Here is an 18,115-nt window from a genome sequence, read left to right as displayed (position 1 = left end):
GTCACGCCAATGGACTTTGCAGAGGAAGTTAACCCAGAAGGGGCACCTGGTAGTAATGGGTGGGGGGGGCAGGGAACAGCCAACTTAGGCCTGATCCACATAGCAGCTTGAGGTCCCAGAGCAGGGAAAGGATTTGTTCTATAAAACTTTGGCTCCATCAAAAGGTTGCACTTGAGGACCTAGGGGGCCACATGTGACCTCAAGGCTGCAGGTTCCCCATCCTTGTTCCAGACAGAACCAAGAACCAGGCTGGAGCCTTGGTCATGGAGCAAGTGCATCAGACCTCTGCAGAGGAGACCAGACTGGTGGATCCACTGTCAGCCAAAGAATGCTTCAAAGGCTTCCTGCCACTGGTGAGAGAGGAAAGCAGGGGCTCCTGTCTCTGTTCTGGCCTCCCCAGCCTCCCCAGACCCTGATGGCCACCTGCTCCAGTCACTTAGGGCCACGGGAGGTGATCAGTGGGAGGTGGCTGAGAGGCCTGGCTCTCTGGGTCTCACCCTCCCTGTGGGAAAACCAGAGGAACAATTGTCACCCAACTCTCTGTCCTTCCCTCTCTGCGTGAGAGGGTGAAAAGAAGCAAGACTGTGGCCCCAGACATCACTGCTGAGTCCAGGCAGCCTCCCCAGATGTCTTCTGGGCCTTCCACCCAGACACCCAGCTGTGAGGGGGAGGGAGCAAGAACTGCTTCCTTACCTGGCTGGGCCCAGGCAGCCCAACTAGATCAACCCTCGTCCTTTCTCATCTCTCTTACCTGGGCCACTGTAGCAGCTTCCTCATGGGTCTCCTTGGCTCGGGTCTCTTCCCTCTCCAATGTCGGATGTTCAAGGCCCAGGTCTGGTCAAGTCCCTCGCCCACTTGAACCTTCATTGGCTCCTCTTGCCTCCCAGAATCATCCTGTCCTCTGCCCTCTGGCATCTTGCCCTAGTGCCATCCCCCACAGCTGCTATCACACACTTGCTTCATCTCCCTCTTTTGTGACTTTGCACTCCACAAGCCAGGTATGCTAGCTTACTTCGCTATGCCTGATACTCTGCATCTCCAGACTCCACCTCTGCACTCAGCTGAACCTCAAGCCAGGTGCACACCATGCCCTCACCTCAGTCCAAGTGTTCTCCCATCTAAAACAATTTTGTATTGGCTAGTTTAGGGCCCACCCCCCACTAGTATGTGAGTTTCCTGAGGGCAGGGATGGGATCTTTTTTTTTGGCCTGGCATGCAGCCCGGCCCAGGGGGAGGTGCTGGCTCATAGTGGGCTCTCCTGGGAGACCTGGCTTACCCACAGACCTCAGCACAAACTCCATGGCTAGGCTCCCTGGCAGGATCCTGGGGTTCTGGCACATTGTCATCCAGAAGCCCTGGAGACCTTCTCTCTGCCCCAACCCCCCTGGGCAGCTTCTGTTCTCAGGAGGTAGCTGGGCTGTGGCTCCTGAAAGCCAAAATCAGGGCATGGAATAAACCCTGTACTTTCTCTTCTCCAGGCCCAGAGGAACGAGTCACTGGGCCCCCTCATTCCAGGGACTCCCATGAGGGCTTGTGAGGATCAGAATCCTTTGTCACCATGGGGCCCTAGTGCCCAACTAGGCTCCAGTGAAGCCCCCTGGTACCTTTCATTCAGCTGAAACCTGGTGAGGAAGGAGCTGGAGACAGCAGCCAACAGGAGAAGAGGGCTCCTGGGGGGCAGCTAGCCTCTAGGACCTTGCCTTGTTCTAATGAGATCCAGGTGTTTTCCTTTTGGGATGAGGGAGCTGGGGTGTGTCCTGCTCAGCTCAGCCCAGCCAGGCCAGAGTGAATGGTTGAGCATCACACCACCCCCATTTCGGGTGTAAAAATAGAGTGGAGGCTCCAACTGGCCCCTATCCAGACCCTGGGAGCCTTTCCACAGGGGCCCAGCTCTGGGAACAACACGGTTCTGTTCAAAAGCAAATCATAGTCCATTGAGTGAGAATGGAACAGGCAGTGCCCTCTGCCAAGGAATCAGAGAGAGCACAGTGAGGGCTTGTGAAGAGCCCTGGGCCCTGCCAGCTCTGGGGACCAAGCTTTCAGGATGCTCCCAAGATCCCCAAGGGCAACCCTGGACAGAGCAGGGCCTAACCCCTGTCCTCCTGGGCCCAAATGGGCATCTGATAACTTGTCCCGCAGCTGTCTGCCTGTCCCCAGGCTCTCCTCTCTCCAATCTATCTCCCCATTCAGTTACCAAAGGGCCATCACTCTCCCCCCCACCCCCACCCCCGACCCCATTCAATAAACTCCAGAGCCTCTGGGGTGAAGCATAGCCTCCTCTGGTGGCTTTTACAGCCTTCAAAGCATGGTTCCTATCAATAAACATTTATTTAGCACTGTTATGCCAGCCACTGTTCTAGGTAAAAGTTGGGAAGCTCAGTCCAATGGGGAGAGGTGGGGCACATGCCAATAACCACGGATAAATAAAGCACAGATAGGCAAAGTTAGAGTGACCAAGCAGGGCAGGTTTCCTGGGGGAGTGAAGTGAGAATTCAGAGGCTGGGGAAGGTGGGACTTAAACAAGGAGGGAGAGTGTTACAGGTCTAAGGGATGGAGAGAAAGCCTGGTCAGGAAGGCTGGAGGCTCTTGTTTGTGGGACAGATGCCACTGGATCAGAGGAAGGTGCGAAAAGACAGGAAAGGGGGAAGGGGACAGGCTATGAAGGGCTTAGAATGCCAAGCAGAACATTTTTTATTTGATCCTGGAGGCAATGTAGATTCACTGGAGGCTACAAACCCAGGGGTAATCAACCTGGAAAAACTTAGATGAACTGATGCAAAGTGAAATGAGTAGAACCAGGAGAATGTTGCATACATTAACGGCAACATTGTAACAATGATTCATTGGGAATGATAGCTAATTTCAGCAACGCAATGATCTAAGACAATCCCAAAGGTCCAATGGCAAAGCTGATTGTCCCCCTCTAGAGAAAGAACTGATAGTCTGGATACAGACTGAAGCAGGCTGCTTTTCACTTTCATTCTTTTTTTTTTTAATTCAAGTCTTGTACAAAATGACTAACATGGAAATGTTTTACATGACTGAACATGTACAACCTCTATCTGATTGCGTCCCATCTGAGGGAGGGAAAAGGGGAGGGAGGGAGAGAGGGATAGAATTTAGAACTCAAAACTTTTTTTTAATGTTAAAAATTGTTTTAATGTGTAACTAGGTGAAAATAAAACATATAAAAATGAAGGATTTTGCAAAAACAAAAACATGAGGGGATAATATAGGGAGAGCTGCAGTTTAGGAAAATCCCATTGGAGGCTGGAGGATGGACTGGACAGGAAGATTGAGGCAGGCAGCAACTACTGGCATGGTCCAGGGCTGAGGTGAGGAAGGCCTGCTGCATAGTGGAAGCAGGGGGAAGGGAGTAAAGGGAGATTGGGGAGATCCTGCAGAGGCGAAATGAACAGGTGTTGGTGCCATCTTGGTTCTGGGAGGTAGGAGGGGTGAGGAGTCCAGAATGACTTGCTGGGTTGTGAGCCCAAGGGATAGGAGGGTGGCAATAACCTTTACCATGACAGGGAAGTTAGAAGAGTTTGGGGGTGGGGGGAGGGAATAACGAATTCCATTTTGGACATTGTCTATGGGATATCCAACAGGCAGCTGGAATGGAAGTGGGGTGAAAGTGGGAAGGCCCTGCTCTCCTTCTCTCGTGGGTCTAATCTGCCTTTTAAAGAGTCTCCCATCTGCCCCTAGATGTTCCGGATTCACCTTCTCAGGATGACACCTTCTGGGTGACTGGACTTACCTCCTCCCTTATATTTTCAAATGACCAGGAAGAAAGCACTGCAGGGGAACCAGCCCACCAGCCCAATGGTTCTGAAAAGCCAAGCCCAGAGCAGTGGAGATGGCCATGGGCATTGCTAATTCCTAGATACTCATTCACTGGCCAGAGCCTGAAATCCAATCCCACTCCCAGCGATGTCCCAGAAATCAAATCTAGGGCTCTCTATTCCCAGAGGGTTTGGAAGCCTGTGCCTCTGCCATGCCCACACTCCACAGGAATAGAGGGTGGTATCAGTAGACCACTCCTTGGCACCTGGCCTGGACCTCTGGGTCCTTTCCCTGGAAACAGGAAGCAGACTCTAGAGTTCTGCTTGAAATCTAAGGCTTGGTGACCCCTCCAAAGTACAGGTCCAGGGTAGGGCAGAGATTACTACCCAAGCTACTGCTCGCAGACCCTGGCAGGGGTGCCCCCAGCCCCAAGGAAGTGGCATTCACCCAGATGCACCCTGGGTCCTCATCCCCAACAGTCCCTCTGCTGGACCCCTCCTATCTCTAGGGCTGCTGCCAGGGCCAAAGGCTGACCTGCTCTCCCCTATCCCCAGCCCTCCTTGCCTCCCTCCCACCCAGGCTCATATGTTCAGCCTCTGTACCCATAGGACCTCCAGGTGATCACTCATTTCACTTTTATTAGTATGTGTGCATGAGTCTGGCCCAGCCAAGGCCCCAGTGTCCTAGCACTGGGTCAAGTTATTCTGAGAAGGCCCGAGTGGCCTGGAATGGGAAGGACTCCAACCAGGGCACAGGGTATGTGGTCAGGTCATCTCCAGAGTTCCTCCTGGCTCTTCTGGGCTCAAGGGAGGAAATGCAGGGAAGTGGGGGGTCGGGGTGGGCTCAGGTTTAGAAAGGGAAGCCACCCAAATGAAAAGGGAGGCACTGCAGGGTGGGGTAGAGGAGGTAGGGGCTCAGCGCTCAGCTGAAGTTGCTTCTACCCAGGAAGGTCCAGAGGACACAGGAATCACTGTTCCCACATCCCGAAGCCACAGCCAAGGTCTCCTCTCACTTCCTGTTGAGATGATAGCTGTGTGAGCCTCCTCTCTGCCTCACCCCACTGGTCCCCAGGCCCAGGTGAGGACTGCTGAGCCTGGTGGGTGTCCAAACCTTCCGTTCCCATGTCAAAGCCCATCTCCTCCTACCCAGCCATCTCAGGCCTCCCCACTGTCCCAACCACCTGATCCGAGGGATGCAGGCAAGAAAATCCAGACGGGAGAATCCTGATGTCTTGTCAGACCAGGCCCACCCCTTCCTGTGGGCCCACATCCCATGTCCCCAGACCCCAGCACTGACCAGCTTGATTCTAAGGCCCTTTGGTGGGCCAGAAAGGATCTCGATGGGCCCAAAGCCTGGCCTCCCCCCTGGGGTATGCTGGTCCCCAGCACCTCTGCCCACCTGCTGCCACACAGGAACATCAGGTTCTGGACAGCCAGGACCGTGGAGGCATCATTCTGACCTGTGACCAGGTGCCGATCCAGGACCACGTGCACGGCATCTGGCTGGCTGGCTACAAGTGAGAGGAGCCAGGGCATGGTCAGGGGGGAAGCCTAATTACACCCTCTGCCCTCTCTGCCAAGAAAGCTGGGGGTGGTCTCCCAGGGGACCCCAAGGCCCCACCATGGCAAGTCACTTAAAGGCCAGGGTAGCAGGCACCAGGACTGGAAGGAAGGGGGGAGGGGAAGGGACATCACCTTCCCATGCTGGGAGGACTACTTCCTCCACTTGGGACTTGGGAGTCCTTAGGCAGCTTTCTGACTGCGGCCAGCATGCAGTGGACCCACCTTGCTGGACAGCATGCAGAGGACCCGCCTTGCTGGATGGCATGCAGGCCATCCCAGAGCCCCGGTGGCACCAAGGCAGGCATAGAGAGCCCCCATGTGGTGCCCATGTAGGGGCCTCGAGGCTCTGGGTAAGCACTGGCAGCCTGAACAAAGTCAAGGGCATGGCTCAGAGAGAGGATTCTACAACAGAGCCTCCAAGGAAAGCCCAGATCTAGGAGGAAGTTGGGGCTCTGGCCAGGCTCGGTCACACCTCTCCTAGAAATAAAAATACCTGCATTTACCTGGTACTTAATACACACTTTGCAAATATGATCTCATTTGATCCTCATGACAACTCTGTGATGAGCTAGGTGCTATAATCATCCCCATTATACAGATGAGGATCCTGAGGCAGGTAAATATTAAGCAACTAGTCAGGGTCTGAGGGCCTTCCTGACTCCAGGCCCTGCACTCTGTACCCTGCGGCACCTCCTGGCGGCCGTGTGGACCTTCCCTCCAAAGTATCTTTGTTTGTCTTTGATCAGGACTCTTGGAGGCCATGTTCAACCTCCCACATGTTGCCTTACCACTGAAGCTGGCCCCAGAATCCTTCACAAAGTCTTCCATGATGATGGGCAGGCTGCCAAAGTCAGGCTGTCGGATGAGCTCGTACACGGAAGGCTGAGAAGACAAGAAAGAAGGGGCCCCTTTGGCAGCATTTCTGGGAAGGGCCACACCCTACCAAGGCCTTCCCCTCCCCTCCTTTCCCCCAACTGGGCTTCTGGAGTCTAGGCCCCCAGGCCCTTCCCACCAGAAGTCCTGAACAAACATCCCAGATTCAGTCCCTAAATCCTGTCAAGGGGAGAATGCTGGCCTGGTGACCTCCCAGGGCTGCTCAGAGGGGCAGGGCCAGCCCTGTTCATGGACCTGGAGGCCCTCCTTGGGCCCAGCTCCCTCAAAGCCTGGACTCACCCCAGTCACGCTGTAATCCTGAAACACCCAAGACTTATCCTCTTTCGTAGCACAGCAGAGAGCAGCCACACCGTGCCCGATGGCACAGATGGGCTCTGGAAATGAAAGGCAGACAGACAAGTGCTTCAAGTCAAGCCCAGACAAAAAGAAGAGGGTCACCACTGCAGGAGTGGGAAAGGTGCTTCAGTTTCCCTGGATGTAAAACAGGGCCCATGGGCTCTGCAGTGCTGCCTCAGCTGATGTGGCATGGGGGCAGAGCACCACAGGGAAGAGCACCCACCATTCATTTGTGCCAAGAAGGGGAGGAAGCAACCTAGAACTGCCCCAGGCTGCTAGCACCTCACATGCTTCCTGGAGGGCCTCTTACTTCAGGAGTCAAAGGACCCCTGCTGAACACCCTGGTCTACATGCCTGGGCCACAGGTCTCTGTCTTGGTCTCCACTCAGGCTCTGCCTCAGCTAGACCACGCCACCCACCCCACCCCCCCAATCCCAGGAGGCAGGTCACCTGAGGTGGGATCTGTGTGGATGAGCAGGCTTGGCTCTGTCTCCTACCCCAGCCTGATGGCCCCAGTCTCTTTGCCTAGAGTTCCTCTCCTCCCTCCCCAGCAAATCCTTGATATGGGCCCAGTCCAGGATCCCAAGGAGAGGGTGGTCCTGCACCTCTGATGAGACCCAGCCTCCACAGCAGGAATCACTCACTCACTTGCCAGCCATGGTCCTCAGGGGAGGACCTGGAAAGGACCTGGTACAGAACCCACATGGCTCCCTCAAGGCAGTAGCCAGTGTGGGGGGAGCCAGGAGGCACAAAGAGAAAACCCAAATGCCCAAGGACAGTGCTAGAGATTTGTTTACAGATAAGGAAACTGAGGCTTGCTGGAGATCAGAAGAACCAGCTGGGAGGAATCTCTGTTTACATATACCATGATCCTGCAACTCTCTGCCAGCTCACCCACAGCCTTCCCAAAGGCCCATGGCAGCAGTGCCATGGCTCCCAGACTGCACCCCTCACCTCCAGGTGGGCCCTCCTGAGGCCTGTGGCTCAGCGCCTTCTGGGGCAGGCCCAGAGGCCCTTAGCTCTTCCCTCCCTGCAGAGTCCCCAGCCCCCACTCTCAGCTTTGTGGAGTTAATTGTTTGTCCCCAGGGCCAGTCACTCCATTCATCTCTGCTGAATTTGAGCTCAAATGCTCTGGTAAGGATAGACTGGAACAAGGTCACTAGGCTAGCATGTGGCTATGATGTGGTTCTCAGCCTGGTTCCTCCCACTTTGGGGCTGAGAATACCCCTCTCACTCCTGCTGTGGCTCCTCCCTGAGCCCTGCCCCCCTATACTCCCACCTTCTGCTGTAGAGGGCCCCGTTCTGCCCCCTCATCCCTTACCCTGAGTCACTTACTCTGTTCAGTGCTGAAATGTTCTAAGATCCTGGCCAAGTACCCACTGTTGGCAAGGTCAGTCAGTGCCCCGGGACAGCTGGGGATGAGCAGAGCATGGTACCTGGCACCTGGAGGGAAAGAGAGGCAAATGTTACCCTAGCGCAGCACTTCCCTCCCCTCTCAAGAGAGGTGGGGGACCACAGGTGTGGAATGCTGCATGGATGGTCAGATAGTTACAGGAACAGTTACAAAGAAGGGGTGCACTTGGGAAGGGATGGGCTTAAATACAAAAGGTAACTATTTGTTAAAATAAGTAAACATTCCATTTAAACAAACAAGCCCTTGGGAGAGCCACAGGGGGACAGTCTCCATCCATTTGTCCTTCCACCGCTTTCTGGGAGACCCCCAGCGCCTTGGCTAATGGGTCTTCCAATGAGGCTCCTGGGAGGACCCCACCAAGGAGATACAAGGGGACTTCGGCTGTGCAGGGGGTGGGGAGTCCATCCTGGAGCTGCTGGGCATGATGGGAGGTGCCTTGTGCTAGGGAACACCCCTCAAGTGCTCCCTGACAGAGACCTCAGAAAGGGTCAAAGCCTCCAGTAGATCCCCCCAGGGGCCGAGGCCCTAGTGACGTGTGGTCCCAAGAAGGCAGCACCTCCCCAAAACTGTCACTTTCCTTCAAAGACACTGCAACCTTGAGGGGGCCTCACCATCGATGGACTCCAGCTTGGCGGGGCTGGCGTAGGCCTTCATGCGGAAGTCCTGGATCCACCGCATGCTGTTCTCATTCACACCCACAAAGTCAATGGTCTTCCCCTAGCGGGATGGAGATGCGTGTTGGGCAGATGCCCTTGTGTGCCCTCCGGAGCCGGGCTTCTTCTGGGATGGCTTCCCCCTGCCCTTGCCCCAGGTCTTCAATGGGTCAAGTCCGGTCTTGGAAGCATCTCTTGGTCCCAGCAGCTTGCCCCCTTTCCATCCTGGAGTCCTTCTCAGGCTGGACACCTGCCCCAGGACCAACCAGGAGGGATCCTAGAGTTAGCGGCCTCCCCTAGAATGCGGCTGACCCTGGGCCCAGCTAGTGCGCTCTCCTCCTCCCCAAAGAGCACCTTCTGCATACCAGTTGGTCACACACATATGTCAGGGGCTGGCACCCTTTGGGCCTGAGTGCCCTGGATTTACTATAGAAATGCTGCTTTGTGCCCCGGCCCTTTCTCCTGATACCTGGTAAGCCAGGGCCGGGGCTGTTTCAGTTACTGTTCGTGTAGTCCTAGTAAGTGCCCAGTTCATGATCTGGCCCAGAACAGACCCTTCACCAATGCCAGACAACCCTTCTGGAGTGGCTGGCCCTGTCCAGGTCAAATGAAACTGGCCCCAGGCCATGGGAAGAACCAAGGTGCCGGCATCAGCAGCAGGCAAGGACTGAGGGGCCACCTCTAGCAATGCAGTTTGGGAGATCTTCAAGACACTTTGTCCACTCACATGCATACCCATGCCCCTTCATACTCACTCACACATGCCTGCACCTCCGCAAATGCACACTTGCCTATACACAAACACCACCCACATCCCCTGACATTCCCCAAAGGCCTGTGTGTGTGTGTGCATGCACACACACACAGACACCCCTCTGATATTCCCCACATGCACACACATGCACACACATGCATGCACACACATATACACACAGACACCCCTCTGATATTCCCCACATGCACACACACACACACACACACACACACACACACATCTGCACACACAGACACCCCTCTGGTATTCCCCATGTGCATGCACACACACACACACACATAGACACCCCTATGATGTTCCCCACGTGTATGCACACACATGCACACACACAGACACCCCCTGATGTTCCCCACATGCACATACACACACAGACACCCCTCTGATATTCCCCACATGCACACACATGCACGCACACACATATACACACAGACACCCTTCTGATATTCCCCACATGCACACACACACACAGACACCCCTCTGATGTTCCCCACATGCACACACACATGCACATACACCCCTCTGATATTCCCCACATATGCACACACATACGCACACACACACACCCCTCTCTCCATCAGAAGCAGATGCTGATCCACAGGCCAAGGTCTGCCTGGAGCTAGGCTCCACATTCCAATTAGGCCTATCACCGAATCCTGCCAATTTGATCAGTATGAAGGAAGTGCTAACCATGGGCCAGCCCACAAAGACAGAGCCTTCTCAGGCCCCACCTGGAGGAAGTCTGTCTGTTAACCTTCCCTCCTGACACATGGGGTAAGAGAGGAAGGAAGCCAGGCTCCTTTGGGGGTGTATGCCCAGAAAAGCCAGGAAGGGCCTGGCCCCACCCCAGGGCACAGGGCTGCTGCTTCTCCTCAGGCTGCATGGACCATGCAGAGACCCCCTGCCACTTACCCCCGGTGTGGCCACTTGAAGGTTGAAGGCAGCACTGCCCATGGTGAAGCAGTGGAGGAATGAGTGGGCTGACACACCTGTAAGACATGAGGGAAAAATCTTTATAGCAGGTTTCTCTGGTAAAGGTCTCATTTCTAAGGGCAACAATTCAAATTCGTAAAAATAAGAGTCATGTAGTTGACGACTGACCCAATCATTCTGAAGAGCAGTTTAGAACTGTGCCCAAAGGACCATAAAAATGTGCATACCCTTTGACCCTGTAATACCTCTTCCAGGGCTGTATCCCAAAGAAATCATAAAAATGGGAAATGGTTCCACATGTACAAAAACATTTATAGCAGCTCTCTTTGTGGTGTCCAAGAAATGAAAATTGAGGGAATGCCCATACATTGGGGGATGGCTGAACAAGTTGTGGTATATGAATGTAATGGAATACTATTGTGCTATAAGAAATGATGAACAGGAAGACTTCAGAAAAACCTGGAAAGATTTATATGAACTGATGCTGAGTGAAGGGAGCAGAACCAGGAGAACACTGGACACAGTCACAGCCACATTGTTCGATGACCAACTTTAATAGACTTAGCTCCTCTCAGCAATGCAAGGATCTTCTAGGACAACTCCAAAAGACTCAAGATGGAAAATGCTCCACGATCCAGAGAAAGAACTCTAGAGTCTGAATGCAGATCAAAGCAGACTATTTTCTCTTTTTCCATTTTTTTTTCTTTCTCGTGACTATTCCCTTTGGGTCTGATTCTTCTTTACAACATGACTAATGTGAAAATATATTTAATATGATGGTACATGTACAAATTGCATGTCATCTTGGGGAGAGGGAAAAATTTAGAACTCAAACTCTTATAAAAGTGAATATTAAAACTAAAAACAAATAAATAGATGAAGACACAAAAGAATAAGAGCCATTTTCTAAATGATAAAAGGTCAAAAGAACAGGCAGTTTTCAAAGGAAGAACTCCAACTACAGCCATATCTAGAAATTAACTCTATCACTAATAATTGGAAAAAAGCAAATGAAAGCAACTCTCATGTTCCAAATCTAACCCATTAGATTGGCAAAGTTGACCCAAAACAGGGAAAACAGAAGCTCAAGGGGTTGTGGAAAAACAGGCACACTGAGGCATTGTTGGTAGAGCTGTGAACTGGCTTGGTCATTCTGGAAAACTGTTTGAAACCATGATGCCAAAGCTCTTAAACTTTCCTTCCTCTTTGATCTAGTGATACTGCTAAGAATAGCTCACAATGCTAGGTCTATTGTTAGTTAAATAATAAAACCGAGTATCGTGAAGGCAAGTGACTTATTTAGCAGTGCATAGGTGGCAAGAACTAGAACTTTAGTTTCTACCCAGTTAATGCACAGTTTGGAGGGAAGGAAAAACAGTATGAAAGGGTGAAGACACTTGGTTTCTTATTGGAGGAGAGCTAGAGACAATGAGGCAAGGGGAGGGTTGGCTGGAGGAGACTGGGAGACAATCAGGAGACACTTAGGACAGAAGGAAAAAGGGCAGTTTTGTGACATTCCGTTACTCAGGGAACTGAGGGGGAGCCATCTTGTGACTTCTCCAAACTTAGGCGACTTTGCGATTTAACTTCACAAAATGGTGGATAAAGACAAAATGGAGTCACTAACGTTATTTCAATATTCACTATACTCCAAAGAGATCAAAGAAAGGGGGGAAGCACCTCCAGGTACACAAAAATTTAGAGCAGCTATTTTCATGGTGGCAGACAAATGGAAACTCAGAGGATGCCCATCAATTGGGGAATGGCTAGAAAATTCTCAGACAGCTAGGTGGAGCCACAGTGGATTAGTGTGCTGGCCTGAAGTCAGAAAGACTCATCTTTCTGAGTTCAAATCCAGCCTCAGACCCTTCCTAGTTGTGTGACCCTGGGCAAGACACTTCATCCTGTTTGCCTCAGTTTCCTCATCTGTAAAGTGAGCTGGGGAAGGAAATAGCAAACCACTCCAGTGCCTTTGCCAAGAAAACCCCAAAATGGGGTCACAAAGAGTTGGACAGGACTGAAAAGCAACCAAACTGGACAAGTTCCAGTATATGAATGTGATAGAATATTATTGTGCTGAAAAAATGCTGAAGGGGATGAGAAGACTTATATGAACTGATGCAGAGGAAAGAGCGCAGAACCAGAAGAATTTATACAAGAACAGCAAAGTCTGCAAAATTGTGGTCAATACAGTGGCTAACCATGAATCCATAGGACCAAAGAAGAAGCAGGTTCCCCACCTCCCAACAGAGAGAGGTGACAGCGCAGACTGAGACATGAGCTTTTTGGATGAGACTAACACAAGAACTGGTTTTATGTGACTAAGCATACTTGGTATAAAGTTTTCTTCTTCCAATGAGGGAGCTTTTTTTGTTATTGTGAAATGAAAAAAATAAAGATGGTAAAATGTTAAAAAGAGAAGTCTCTGTTCCCTCACTGGCCTGCCTGGTCAGGGAAAGGCAGAAGCCAGAGCAGATGGTTCCAGCAGATGGTCGCCCCTCCCACCTTCATTGGCCTGGGCATGCCCATTAGCTCCACTATCTCATGTCTCTATCAACAGCCCTAAACTTAAACTATGCATTTTCGTTTGCTGGCTGCCAATCCTCAGTTTCACTAGGACACAGTTGCTGGGGGAGAGGCCATAGCGATCAGTTGAGAGAATACTGGAGGATTAGTGAATCACCTCCAATGAATCTGGAGCCCAGATTAGGGCTAAAAAATCAGGCTGGAGTGTTTCCTTCCACAGAGGCTCAGGAATGGGATGTGGGTCATGCACAAGGCAGGATTCAAGCTGCCTACCTCCACTGGGAGATCCAACCCCACAAGTGGGACATTGAGCTTCTCTATCTTCCCCCAAACCCTCCCCTTTTCCAAACTTCCCTATTACTTTGGAGGCCACCAGCCTTCTCCTGGTCCCCTTGTCTCCCCACCTAGGGAGTCATCCTCCCTTGTCTAAGATTTGCAGATCAACCTCCCTGGAAATCATCTCACAGCCTTGATGCTGGTTCGGACTGTCCCCTCTTCTCCCCTGGTGATTATAACTTTCCTAACTAGCCTCACCTCCTTGGGCAGTGAGGGGATGCCATAATATTCACCCTGCTGGCCTCAGTTTCCTCATCTGTAAAATGATCTGGAGAAGGAAATGGTAAACTCCTACAGTATCTCTGCCAAGAAAACCCCAAATGGGGTCATGGAGAGTCAGACACAACTAAAGAACAACAAACCTCCCTGCCTCAACTGTCCCCACTGCGTTCCATCCTTCATTTGACTGCCAAGGTGATTCTCCTAAGAGCAGACCCAAGCCTACCATCATCCTACTCAATACAGTAAATTCCAGTGGTTCCCTATCTTACCCAGGATCAAATAAAAACTCTGTTTCTAATTAAAAACTCTGCACCACTTGACCCCTTCTCCCCTTTCCAACCTTCCCATTCTCCATGAGCTCTGTGACCTGGATATACAGGTTTACTTGCCAGTTTTCACACAAAACAGTCCAGCCTTCATCCTCATGCTATGGCCTTGGCCATTCCACAGACTCTTGTCTGTGGGGGGGATGCTCTCCCTTCTGCTTTCTTGACTTCCTTCAAGACTCAGCTGAACCCACCCTACCCCCCCATTGTTAGAGAGGCGTTTCCTGGCTCTATGGATTTCTCCCACTATGAAGGAATTCTTTTTTTTTTTGTAGATAATTTATATTTTAGTTCCTTGTATATTTGTCTTTCCCATTAGAAAGTGAGTACCTTGAGGGCAGGAAACATGTTTTGGCTTTCCTTTGGATCCCCATTGCCTGGCCTATTTATATGTATAGTAAAAACATGAGTAAGTGCTCATAGATCAATCCATTGATTGTTAAAAGTCATTCAAAGAGACCAATACAACAACAAGTCATGTAAACACAAGAGTTTTCAAAGAGACATCCAGAATATGGGGTCCTGAGCAGTCCGAAGGGATAAAGAAGAATGACTCAGTCCTGTAAGAAGAGCCTGCGGAGGGGCAGACTGGATAAACGGAAACAGAGGGTGTCTGACCATGCTGTGAGTTCACTGGGAACAGGCCAGTCGAGATCTGGCTTAGGAAGCTGATGAGGAATGAGGCAGGGGATAAGGACTGGTTTCAGGGAACCCTGGGAAAGACTTGCTTGAGCTGATGCAGAGGCAGGGAAGCAGAACCAAGAAAACCAGCTGAGGATACAGTTTACAGCAACATTATAGCCAGTGGCTTAGTTACAAGGATCGACACAACTTCAAAGGGCTGGGAATGAAACATGTTACCTGCCCCAGGTCAAGGGGGCTCACGGACCCAGAGACCAGGAAAGCCTGTCTTCTCTATATTTCTTTTTTTCTTTGTGGGGAGAAACTAACTTAGGAATCTGTTTTGCAAGATTGTATCTATTGGTAATGGGTTTCTTCTTGTCTTCTCACTAAGTGGGATGGGGGAGAGGAAAGGGAAAACATTTGGACCTGAAAATAAAACTGGAATTAGAAAAAATTCAAATAAAAAACATAGTGGGGGAAAGGCAGGTTCTTGCTCAGGATGGATGGGGCTGATAAGTGAAGACTCAGCTGCCTGCTATCTGTTATTCTACCCAAAGGGAGAGAGACCTTTGAACTGGAACAGAAAGAATAAACAGGAGTAATCAGGAACTTGATACCCCAGATAAGTAAGAGATAGAAGAGAGCAGAAGGTCCAGGGGTGAAAGTTCACCTGACCCAGGGGAACTTCATCCCTTGCGTAGAAAGGCCTGACACATATTGGCTGCCCTGTCACTTGGTAGGGATAGCAGAGATGGCGGACACAGGACAGGGGCCAAAGAAGTGCCAAGTGCAGAAAAAAGGGAGGAGCCCAAGGAGCTGGCCTCAGTTTCCTGCCAGATTTTAGGAACAGTGATTAAAGATGTGGGAACTCATCTCTAGAAAAGGAATTGGGACCACAGAGAGCCAAGAGGCTTCAGCTGTACCACACTAACCACCTTTCTTTGGGGGCAGGGTGACTACACCTGATCTGCTTATACCATGGCTCTCAGACTCTCTTTCCTGTGGACAAAAGGGAGTGAGAGGGCCCATTCTGCCAATTCAGAGCAGCATGAATGGCCCACCCACAATGATGCCAGCTCCCAAACCTCCTTTACAGCTACATTGATTACTAGCCCCATTTTACAGATGAGGAAAGTTGGATTGGGAGAAGGCAAGGAACTTGTCTAGGGTCACACAGCAGTACATTCCTGTTGGGGCAGGGCAGGTATTCTCTGTACACACACACACACACACACACACACTCTCTCTCTCACATACATATATACATATACACACACATACACATGCTTGCACACACTCTCTCTCATTTGTGGGATCTCACTAGAAAGGTCTTTAGTGCTCAGACCCCAACAGGACTGGGCTGTGCTTCTGATCCAATGCAGTGTCAGGGGAGGTGCCACCTGGGTCAAGGCCTTTGAGAAGGCCAGTCCTACTCAAGAGGCCAGCTGAGGAGACCAGGGTCTGCTTGTTTTTTTGTGAAGGGTTCAGCCTGAAATCAGAAACCCCTAGTTCAGGTTTGGGCCTCAGACACTTTCCTGCTGCGTGACTCTGGGCAAGTCACTTCAGCTCTGCTTACCTCAGTTCCCTCACCTGTAAAGTGAAATGAATAATGGCACCTCCCTTCCAGGCTACAGTGAAATCGAAGGATGTAAACGCAAGTGCACACAGTAGGCACTTAACAAATGACTGGCCTTTCTTCTCCCTCCTCATTCAACTTTGAGACTTCGTAAGTGGTAGGTGATCAATTAATGCTGAACTGCCCTGATCGGCCTCGGCGCAAGCATCAGACTTGTCGAGGAAACACGAAAAGGGAAGCAAAATGGCACAGCCCAGATGGCCGCCGCTCACGTGTCCGAGGCGGACCGGACAAGCCTCCGGGGCTGGCTTCCTATACGGAGCCTAGGACAGGCTGACCGGACACCAGCACCAAGGACAGAAGGGCTTGGTCGGGGTGGGCCAGGGGAGCGTGGGCCCCGCAAGCTGTCCGGAGCACCAAGCAGGCGCCGAGAGGGGAGGGAGGCCGGGTCCCGGGGTGCGGCGGGAGCCCCGTCGGGGGGCTGGGATCACGGGGACTCCCGCGCCTCCCTCGGGCAGCGGGGCCCAGGCCCGCAACCCCATTGAAAGAGGAGTTAACCGAGGCTCGGACGGGGGAGTGGAGGGCGATGGGGGAGAGGGGCCCATCCCGAGTGGGCGCTTGGGGACCCCGCTTGGAGCGGTGACTCACCGCGGGCGGCGGCACTGGCCACGATGAGGCAGGCGGGCCGGCTGGGCAGCCGCTCGGACGCCATGGCCGCGGCCTGAGGCTCGGCCTCCCTCCCCGCCCCGCCGGCTCCGCTCCGGTCGGCGCATGCGCTCCTGCAGGGCGGGCGAGGTGACGTGAGGCCGGTCCCCGCGGGTGGACCCCTCCCCCACCCCGCTTTCCCTCTCCAGGGCCCGGGTCTCCGGGGGGTCCAGCTCCGTCACTGAAGGGGAACCGACGGCTGCACCCCTGGGCTCCGAGGGAGGCTGGCCCAGGGTCACAGATCGGGCCCCCTCGCCCCGCCCTGGCCCGCCCAGTCCAGGGATCCCGCGCCCCGGTGCCCGGTGCCAGGGAGCGATCCTCCGGTTAACGTTCACCCGCCGCCTCCCCGGGCGCTCCCTTTGGGGCTCATTTCTGCACAGCCCGGCCGTTCCTGGAGGCCCCGAGCAGCGGGCAGGGGGGAGGGTGAGGGAGGGGAAAAGCACATGATTCCGAGGACAGGGCGGGGGAGGCCCGGGGGGCGCTGCATGGGACCAGGCTGGCACCCTGGCGAGGAAGAGGAAGGGGCTGGTGATGAGTCCTCGGGCAGGGGAGCGGGGGCAGGAGGGCGGACCTGGGGCCAAATCTGGGCCTTGGATGGGGGGGGTTCTGGTCCGGACTGACCCTCGGCTAGCCAAGGTATGGCCTGCATCTTGAGCCTGGCTTCCCCCCACCTGTGGGGTCCTCAGGCTTCTGCCTCCTCCTTAGCGGATGGTGGGGAAAGCGAAAGCCTGAGAGAACAAGCGAAGCAGATACAGCCAGCTCCGACGCCCTTGGGCGTGCCAGGCTACTTAATACAAGCTCTCTGAGGACAGACAGTGCTTGGCTTTGGGCTTCGCTTGAGCCACACAGCAGGGGCTAGATAAATCCTCCGCTGCACATCTGGGTTGCCCTCCTCCCACCATTCCCCACCTTATCCAAGTTCTTCAATCCCAGGAGTACAGGATCCCAGCTGTGCTTGGACAGGAGGGGAGGGGCAAGGGAAGGAATCATATAGTTAAGTGACTGTCAATTGGGTAGGGACCATTCCCTTACCCTCGAACTTCTTCCAGACCCCAGAGTGCCCCACACTCCAGCACTCACTGTGAACCACCCACTTGGCTCCTTAGGGGAACTTGGGCTAGGAGCTAGAAAGGACTTTAAGGATCATTTAGTGTAACCTCATTTTATAAGGGCAGCCAGGTAGCACCATAGTACACAGGGTCCCAGGCCTGAAGTCAGGAAGATTCATCTTCCTGAGTTCAAATCTGGCCTCAGACACTTACTAGTTGTGTGACCCTGGGCAAGTCATTTCACCCTATTTGCCTCAGTTTCCTCATCTGCATAATTAACTGGAGAAGGAAATGGCAAACCGATCCAGCGTCTGCCCAGAAAACTCCAAATGGGATCACGAAGAATTGGACACAACTAAGCAACAACCTCATTTTACAGATGGGATATTGAGACCTAGAAACTT

The 18,115-nt window shown here is 52.7% G+C and overlaps 1 protein-coding gene across 2 annotated transcripts; it reads right to left on the bottom strand.

Annotated features, from left to right (window-relative positions):
• Positions 1-3,133: 3,133 nt before the first annotated feature.
• Positions 3,134-16,747, bottom strand: GATD1 (glutamine amidotransferase class 1 domain containing 1). 2 transcript variants are annotated; one of them, XM_072637410.1, is made up of 8 exons: positions 16,606-16,743; positions 10,327-10,403; positions 8,601-8,706; positions 7,911-8,018; positions 6,519-6,613; positions 6,134-6,227; positions 5,182-5,293; positions 3,134-4,798 (listed from the first exon to the last, which is right to left on the bottom strand). In XM_072637410.1, the coding sequence occupies exons 1-8, from the start codon at positions 16,667-16,669 to the stop codon at positions 4,792-4,794; spliced, it is 663 nt and encodes a 220-aa protein (XP_072493511.1). In that variant the 5' UTR covers positions 16,670-16,743; the 3' UTR covers positions 3,134-4,791. The 2 variants fall into 2 exon arrangements, with proteins under 2 accessions (XP_072493511.1, XP_072493512.1); XM_072637411.1 differs by lacking the exons at positions 3,134-4,798; positions 5,182-5,293 and adding an exon at positions 5,306-5,822 and having other exon boundaries at positions 16,606-16,747.
• Positions 16,748-18,115: the final 1,368 nt, after the last annotated feature.

Source organism: Notamacropus eugenii, chromosome 2 (assembly GCF_028372415.1).
Source record: "Notamacropus eugenii isolate mMacEug1 chromosome 2, mMacEug1.pri_v2, whole genome shotgun sequence".
Lineage (NCBI taxonomy): Eukaryota > Metazoa > Chordata > Mammalia > Diprotodontia > Macropodidae > Notamacropus > Notamacropus eugenii.
The sequence above is the reverse complement of the archived record's forward strand: the minus strand, read 5'-3'. Positions and strand labels throughout refer to the sequence as shown.

Bases quoted from the DNA above. Each gene is read 5' to 3' on its own strand.
- GATD1 (XM_072637410.1), bottom strand. From the start codon at position 16,669: ATGGCGTCCGAGCGGCTGCCCAGCCGGCCCGCCTGCCTCATCGTGGCC. The intron at 8,019-8,600 runs GTGAGGCCCCCT...CTTTCCCTCCAG, and splicing joins CAAGCTGGAGTCCATCGATG to GTGCCAGGTACCATGCTCTG. The intron at 6,228-6,518 runs GTGAGTCCAGGC...TTGTCTTCTCAG, and splicing joins AGGATTACAGCGTGACTGGG to CCTTCCGTGTACGAGCTCAT.